Genomic DNA, 8,919 nt, shown 5'->3' with positions numbered 1-8,919 from the left:
GAACACCCATATTGCGACTTCTCCATTTTTCGCCCAAGAATCGTCCTCGTGGTTCCGCTCTCACGAACAAAGCTTGAACATACTTCTTTTCAAGGAGCACTCCACCCTGTAATGTCCAGCCCGCTAGATATGCCCTTCCTTGTCGTGTCGCCCTCGGCATGCTCTCCTTGAAGAACTGTTCATCCGTCTCCACTGTCAAGGTCGACTCTGATACTATGTTAGAATATGTAATTGAAATTTTCTATTTCAATCATAAGAATACATACATATTTATAGTGATATGATTGTCTAAATAAAGCAATAATTCTATAAATCTTTAAAAAAAAGATAACTATCATAAATATAATATATTACTTCTAAATATATTTTAACATCTAAAAAAACTATAATATGTTTATGTAAAAATATACTCTATCTTGTCCATAAAATAATTTATTCATTTGAATGGAACACTAGTTTTAACTAATATATTATTATATTGGTCGATTATTTTATAAAATAAACTATGCCTAATCGATTTGATTAGCTAATTTTGACTAGTTGAAAATATGAAGAAAACATGATTCTTTTTCACAATAAAGAACACATGTAATTTTTATATTTTATATAAAACTACATACTTTTTATATATTATAATATATAAAAAAACATTTCATCAAACTAATAAAATGTAGATACAAATTTAGTTGGGTGTAATTTGAAATTGATTTAGAAAAGAATATTAACGTAATTTTTTAAAACATAAAATAATATATTTTTACTAAAAGCAGTATAAGAAAAATAATACTCCCATTGTCCCGACATATTTTGCAATATTTTTTATTTTGTCTATCCCATGTTTTATGTAATATTTTCAAAAGAATAATTAACTACACTTTCTCTCGTTACACTATTCAAATTAAACAAATAAATATATATTTCTTTTTAATCATATCACATGATTTCTAATTTATTTTATTTAATACTATTCATCTAAATTTTTATAACTAAAATCAAATGTTTAACCATATATAGACCGGGATTAGTATTAATTTAAATTAAAAATATTAAAAAAATTAAATTGCACAAAATTTACCTGTATTTTTACGAAATTACGTCAAATACTTGTACTTTTAAAACTGCACCAAATTCCTTAATGTTTTTCATATGCTATGCCTCTAATCTCATCATTATTTAACAGTGTTTGACTTAAATGTGCCCAAAGTGCGAACAAATTTTTGAATCTCAAATTTTAAATCCTATAAATATATTCTTTTTTTGTATTATTTTTTATGACAAAATACTTCAATTAGTTATTATGATAATAATATAATAACATTTATAAAAAAAAAAATTATACAAATATAAAAATATTTTTAGTGTCAAATACAATGTTGTAAAAGAGAAATGTAATTATTAAACGCGGACGGAAATAATATAATATTTTTTTAATTAAAAAATCAATAATTATATATACCATTTTATATGAAAAATTTATTACTTGTAAGATTTCACCCATAATTTTACTATTGTAACTTTTTTTTCTTAAAAAATATCAAATCAAACACCTAATTTTTATTTATTTTATTACACTAAAATCTAATTTTACATTCAAAATATCACATAAATATATATTTATATCACATCAAAAAATTATTACAATTCAAAATTTTACTATTCAAAATTAAAACTCAAAATCAAAATCTCACAAGTAAACACATAGTCGTTTCGTGCACCTAATGTTTTTAGATAAAATAACTTTTGGTATATGATATGAAAATTTGTATTAAAATATAAAATATATTATTTTAAGTTGATTATTTTATTTTATTTTATTTTTTACTTTTTGTAATAATTATTTAATTTTTTTATTTTTGACTTTTCGTATTAACTATTTAAAGTTTTTTTGAAATTTTAATTTTTGTATAAAATATTTTATATCTTTTATATTTATTTTTGAGAAATTGCAATTTAAAAGTAAAATTTAGAAAACATAGCCAGTATATTTTTTAAATAAAAATTCTATTTAGACAATTTTTAAAGTTTTTGGTATTGCATTTACATAATAATTTTTTAAAAATACATCATAATTTTTTTATTATTTTGAATTTTTTTCATAACTCAGGTGTTTTTATTTAAGGGTGTGTTTGTTTGAGGGATTTTGTGGGATTTTTACTATTTTCAAAAAATTTTTCCTCCAAAAATATCAAATCAAATATTTATTTTTTATTTTTTATATTATAGTAAAAACCAATTTTACATTAAAAAAATCACATTAATTTTTATTTATATCATATCATACAATTATTCAAATTCAGATTTTTTTACTAGATCCCAACCCAAAATCTAAACCCTCAAACAAACACACCTTTAGTAAATTTGTTTGAAAAAATATTTATATAAAAAAATTGTATAAATAATATAAATATAATATATTTTTTAAAAAATTAATAGAAAAACACACGTTTAGAATATATATATACTTTATAAGTTTAATAAAAATTAATTTAAATTTAAGTATAAAATTAATATTTGATAAAATATTTTATAAAAGTAAGATTATATTTTTAAATGAAACATATAATCAAAATAATAAAATAAAAAAATTCAATAAATAAAGGGTTTGTTTGTTTAGGGTGTGTTTGTTTGGGGATTTGTATTTTGAGCTTGGATTTGAATAGTAAAAATTTTGAATTTGAACAGTTGTATAATGTGATATAAATAGATGTTGATGTGCTAAATAGATGTTGATGTGCTGTTTTTAATGTAAAATTGATTTTTAGTATAATATTAAAAATAAAAAATAAGTATTTGATTTGATGTTTTTAGGAAAAAAATGAAATGAATAATATATTTAAAATCCAATCCTCAAAACAAACACACCAGTATTTTGAGATGAATTTTTTTTACATCAAATATTAAAAATTGTGTTAATAATATAATAAATAATATTTTATATCGAATGTTAGCTTTTTACGAGAAGATAAAATATATATACCGAAAATGGTTGGGGAAAAAACATGTTTGGACAAACAAACCCACTCTCAATCATTTCCGGCTAAACGGAACCAAAACTTAAATAAACGATAAAAGAACAAAAGTAAACAAATCAATTGTATCAGCTTTTTTAATTTCCATCGCAACTAAGGAATATTTGTTTTTATCCGCTATGAAATTACTCTTATAACCTTCCATGACTGCAAAGCTTTCCCTTCCTCCTCGTGCCGTAAATGCGTCTAAATTCATTGAATTGCACTACCTACTCGCGCCTACTTTCTTCCACTTCTCGTCACTCGCTCACTTCCACCGTCACAATCTTCGCACTATATGTACGCTCGGATGTCCTGTCGATCCGGTGGCAAAATTCGAAAAAACAAAGCAGTTAATGGCTTCGAAGCTTCAGAAATCGGAGGAGGAATGGCGAGCGGTGCTGACTCCAGAGCAGTTTCACATTCTCCGTGAGAAGGGCACCGAGTCGGTATCTTTTGATCTATATGCGTATATTATTTGATTTTAGGAATTTTTTGAGTTTTTTTTGGCGCTGTGTTGCTTTTGGCTGAATATAGGTGTTTGTTTATTTTATTTTATGCATCTTGATTGCTATTGGGTGAAGTTTTGTGAGAATCTGCTGAATTCAATCTGGTATTTAGTTTGACCTTATTTTTTTTTGCTGGAATGACAGTTTTGGGGATTGATGTATTGTATAGGCGTAGAGCTTTTATTTATTTATTTATTTATTTATGTATGACGTGGGAACCCTACAGAAAGTGGGTAAACCATCGGTTGAACCTAATATTTTGCAAACCAGGCCTCATGGAAAAGTTCTAGGCGAACTATATGAACTATGTGTGGCAGGACTCGAGGCTTGGGGTTTTGAACTAATGACTTCACGGTCAAAGGGACAACCCCTGCAGCCATCCCTTACGGGACAAGTTATTTGTGCTTTGAATATGCCAATAAGTGGATTGATTCAGCCTCCTTTGATTCTCTGTTTTTTTGCCTTTAATCGAATCAACTCTGGTATGAAAAATATATTTTGAAGCTCATTTGTCTGTGTTCATATAGAAGGAACTGTTGTAATGATCTCAAACAATACACAATTCCTTAGAAATGGAAAAATGGTTTGTTAAAAGATATATTTGGAATATATATATATATTATATTTATGGTATTTGATGTATTTAAGAGATTTTTAAGAATTCCAACTCATGATTTGTACTATTTTTTATAGTTGAAATAGAAAATTTTAGTTTTATAGTATTACAAATTTACAATATTTATCAAAGTTAAAAGTATTTTCGGGTACATCCATGATCCATTATATTTTGTATTTGTTGATATAATTTGTTGATGTATTTATTTTCACCACAGTGTTGTCGCCCTCTACCGGCAAACTTTTGTTTACGGCTCTAACTTCATTGAGTTTCTAACTCTTAACTTAGTTACGAGTCTGTTATGAGCGAGCCAGTCCCATTTTCAACTCTAACTACGTTGTGAGCAAACAAATCCTGTTTTTGGCTTTAACTCCATTAAGAGCGAGCAACTCCCATTTCCAACTCTATTTCAGTTGAGAAGGTTGCTTCTAACTGATAACCTGGATGATTCTGGCTACATAACTTTCGGTTTCTCTTGGCAAATTCAAGGTTATTCGATCTTATCTTGAGTTTGATGAAGAGTGTTAAAGATATATTTAGAATATATATATATATATATTATATTTATGGTGTTTGAAGATTTGTAGGATTTTTAATTTATTTAGATAATTTTATGCTATTATAAATATATAAGATTCTTTACCGTTGAAATAGAGAATTTCAATTTCATGTTTCAACAAATCATGCTTCACAATGTGATATTAATCTCTCAATTTGCACTATTTTGCTAGTTTGATTAGACTCTGCTCCGTATAAAATTCGCAAATTTTGTCACTAAATGTGTTATCTACTCAGGCGTAAAGGCACCGGGCACTACGACAAGTTCTATGACAACGGTGTGTACAACTGCGCCGGCTGTGGGACACCTCTCTACAAGTCCACAACCAAGTTCAACTCGGGCTGCGGCTGGCCTGCCTTCTTCGAAGGCCTACCAGGTGCCATCAACCGATCTGTAAGTATCCTATATATCATATCTTCATCATCCTCTGTTTTATGAACTCGTTGGATAAGTTCCCACCCGACCATTTGAGAATTTGTGCGCATTTGCAGCCGGACCCTGATGGCAGGAGGACTGAGATCACGTGCACTGCATGTGGGGGGCACTTGGGGCATGTGTTCAAAGGCGAGGGCCATCCGGTGCCTACGGATGAGAGGCATTGCGTCAACAGCGTGTCCATCAAGTTTGTGCCGGCATCGACCTAATCGGGTTTCTTCGACAGGTATGTGAAGATACCCCACTACATTGTCAAAAGGTTCTCCCTTATACGCTTCACTTGGATCGTTGGATATAATGAAATTTGTCGCTAAATTGGTCGGAAAAAATAAATGTTTTGAGATTTTATTGATTTCTTGATCATAGCGACAATTGGTCGGAAAAAATAAATGTTTTGAGATTTTATTGATTTCTTGATCATATATATGGTTGAAATGTTTCCTATTCTCCATTTTCTGAATCATTAGTCTTGCCCCTATCTACAAGGATGAATTTTCCATAAATTCTGCTATTATTTGAATCTATATATATATATATATATATATCTATGCATAGTAATAATCGTTTAATATGAGGAATAAAATTAAGGTTAAATTGCACAAAATTTATGTGGTTCAACAAAATTGCCTTAAATTTCTTTGTATTTCTAAAACTGCATCAATTTCTCTTATATTTTATAAACTCTGTATATGACTTAAATAAGCTCAAACTGTGAAAGAATTTTAGAATATTTTGAATATTTAAAATTACAAATATATTTATTTTTTAGATTATTAGTAGTTTGGTCCTTATTTAAGGATGTTTGATCAAGTTCAAATTGCTAATGAATTTCAGAATATTCATTTCTTAACTCTTAAAATTACAAATATATTTATTTTTTTATATTCTGAAATTCATTCGCAGTTTGGATGAGTGTAAGTCAAACACTATTAAATAAAGACACAGGGTTTATAAAACTATAAGGAATATTGAACGTAATTTTAGAAGTATAAGAATTTGACGCAATTTCATAAAATCACATATGAGTTTTGTACAATTTAGCTTAACATTAATAAGACCACTCTACTCACCCAATGCATATATATATATATATATATAAGAGCACTTTACTAAAAACAGAGTTATCTGTACAACTATTCATATATATATATGTTTAAGGATATATATATATATATGATTCACAAACAAATTGGTAACAAATTTAGATCTAACACAGGCATACAAATTACCGAAAACAACAAAAAGAAGAACCCTAGCTATAAGTAAGATCAATGGAGGTAGAAGTGAGGACACCAATAGAAGCCCCCAAATTGGCAAGCAATGAGATCAACGCGAATTCGCCGCGCCCAAACGGCCCGGCATTTAAACAAAATTCTAACCCTAACCACGGATAATACACCCTCCTTTTCGGGACGAACAAAGCCATGATCCATCCCAAAGGATACATAACTATGGATGCAATTACCATCACCATAATGCACTCGCCTACCTGCGTCAACAAACATTTATTGAGGTACAAAAGAGACAAGAACGACGCCGGACCCATAACCGCCACCCGAAATGTCCAAATCGGCTCCTCGTCATCCGCCGCCAAACTCGCCGTCGATCTTCGCCGGGAAACTCTTCTCCGGCGGGCATCGCACATATTTGATTCAATTGTTGGATTCAATTAGGGCAAATGAAATTGGGGAAGAACATTGTAGGTACGTATAATCTGCATGGATTGGCCAACGTCATCGCAGCCGTCCGTGCCTTACGTTGTGAAGCTCATCTGACCGTCCATTTTGTTTCGTACAGAAAATGTAGACGAAACACAGCCATGATATCTGATTTGGAATTAATTTAAAAAAATAAAAATAAGGCAATTATGGTACATGTATAAATGCGTAAATTAAATTGTTAAATATTAAATTAAATTATATATATATATATATATATATATACAATTGAGTCAATTGAGGGATAATAGAGGAGGAAGAACTAACACTACTCTCCTTGTGTCCTGAATTCTGCCACGCGTCGTTATATCCTTGAGTAACATTACGGTATATTCCAGACCAGGAGTTGAGGTCCCACTGCAAATTTCTAGTTTGGCAATTTTATTTTTTTTAATTTATATTTTATTTATCCGCATAAATTAGAAATTTAAAATTGAGTATTTTATTAAAAAAGTAATAAAAGTAAAAAATAATTGAGAATATTTTTAAAGAATAAATTAGAAATTCAGAAAAATGAGAGAAAATATAATAATGAAAAATAAATTTAACGGATAAATTAAAAAATATTAAAAAGTACAGAAAAACTATTAAATAATGATTAAATAATGAGTGTATTCACTTGAAATTTTTATTAGTAACATGATTTTTTAATATGATATAATAAAAAAATAATATATGCACAGCACCCACACAATAAATAATAATTCTAGGACTACAATATATATATATATATTTTAATATATATTACTAATATATTTTTCATTCCTAATAAGACATAGTGACATACATCTAGAACTACAAATTGAATGCTTTCATGTTTCAATTTATTTTGATATTATTTTATTTTAAAGTATCTTAAAGTATTTAAAAGTTTTTATTTTATCAATATAATCAATAAAATATCAGAAGTAAAAGTTTTAAAATAAAATTATCAAAATTATATCATTTAAAAATTGTAAAAAATAGTATCTATTATTAATTAAAATATAATGTTACAATAAGAAGATAATATTGAAGTTTTGGGTATTCTACATGTATATGTATATATCATAAATTTTTAAGGCAAAATTGCCTCCAACGTGGTTTCGAAATTCAGCGTAAATTTCCCCTCTACTTTAAAAATTGTATGGTAACCCCTTATATTTAAAAAATTGTTGCATGAAATCCCACCACCGTGAAACTTTCTTCCATGTGATAAGAAGATGATTTCCTATCTATATGTTTTGTATGGCAGGGGTTTTTATGCAATTTTTTAAAGTAAAATGAGGATTTATGTTGAGTTTATGAAACCACTTTGTGGTTTCATGCAATATTTTTTAAAGTATAAGGGGGTACCATGCAATTTTTAAAGTAGAAGAGGAATTTACACTAAGTTTCGAAACCACAAGGGAATTATGGACAATTTTGCCAATTTTTTATTATTGTTGTACATACGTTTAAATAATAGAAATATAACTAACGGGCTCTAAAATCAAGCAACATTTCGAGAAGAATTGATTTTTGTGTCGTATAGAAAATTATGTCAAAAATATAATATATATTTTTAAATTTGCATTGTATTTTGATATAATAATTAATATCAAAGATAACATACAAAAATTAAATAAGACCTTAAAGTCAGACGAAAATAGTATTATTTTGAATTAAATATTTTACTTTTTATAACGGTATTCACTTTTTTCTTTTTACTTTTGTAAAAAGATTTGTGTTTTATTATTATTTTTTAGAAATAGCAATTGAAAAATAGTGCCGGGATAACATAGTGATTGTATATGGAGTATTTAATAATGTAGAATGAATTCATTATCGTAAAGTTATAAATTTAAATTTTCAATTTTGTGTATATATACATTCACTAGTGTGTTGACCAGTGCGTTGCACGAATTTTATAAATTATTTAATTTATATAGTATAAATAATTTATTATAAAAAAAAATATCAAAAAATAAAAATATAGTTCAAATCAGTCAATCATTATTATAAAAATTATATAAACATATTCTCTTTAATATTTTGATTTTCTTTTTTTTCAATCATTATTATAAAAATTATATAAACATATTCTCTTTAATAT

The 8,919-nt window shown here is 27.4% G+C and overlaps 1 protein-coding gene across 1 annotated transcript; it reads left to right on the top strand.

The window, feature by feature from the left end:
- The first annotated feature begins 3,157 nt into the window (after positions 1–3,157).
- Positions 3,158–5,576, top strand: LOC127248525 (peptide methionine sulfoxide reductase B5-like). Its single transcript, XM_051270891.1, has 3 exons — positions 3,158–3,453; positions 4,929–5,085; positions 5,184–5,576. The coding sequence occupies exons 1-3, from the start codon at positions 3,173–3,175 to the stop codon at positions 5,334–5,336; spliced, it is 591 nt and encodes a 196-aa protein (XP_051126848.1). The 5' UTR covers positions 3,158–3,172; the 3' UTR covers positions 5,337–5,576.
- The last annotated feature ends 3,343 nt before the right edge of the window (positions 5,577–8,919 follow it).

This window comes from Andrographis paniculata, unplaced genomic scaffold, assembly GCF_009805555.1.
Source record: "Andrographis paniculata isolate CXL003 unplaced genomic scaffold, ASM980555v1 Contig11END, whole genome shotgun sequence".
In the NCBI taxonomy this organism is placed as follows: domain Eukaryota; kingdom Viridiplantae; phylum Streptophyta; class Magnoliopsida; order Lamiales; family Acanthaceae; genus Andrographis; species Andrographis paniculata.
This window is presented reverse-complemented; position numbering and strand designations above follow the sequence as displayed.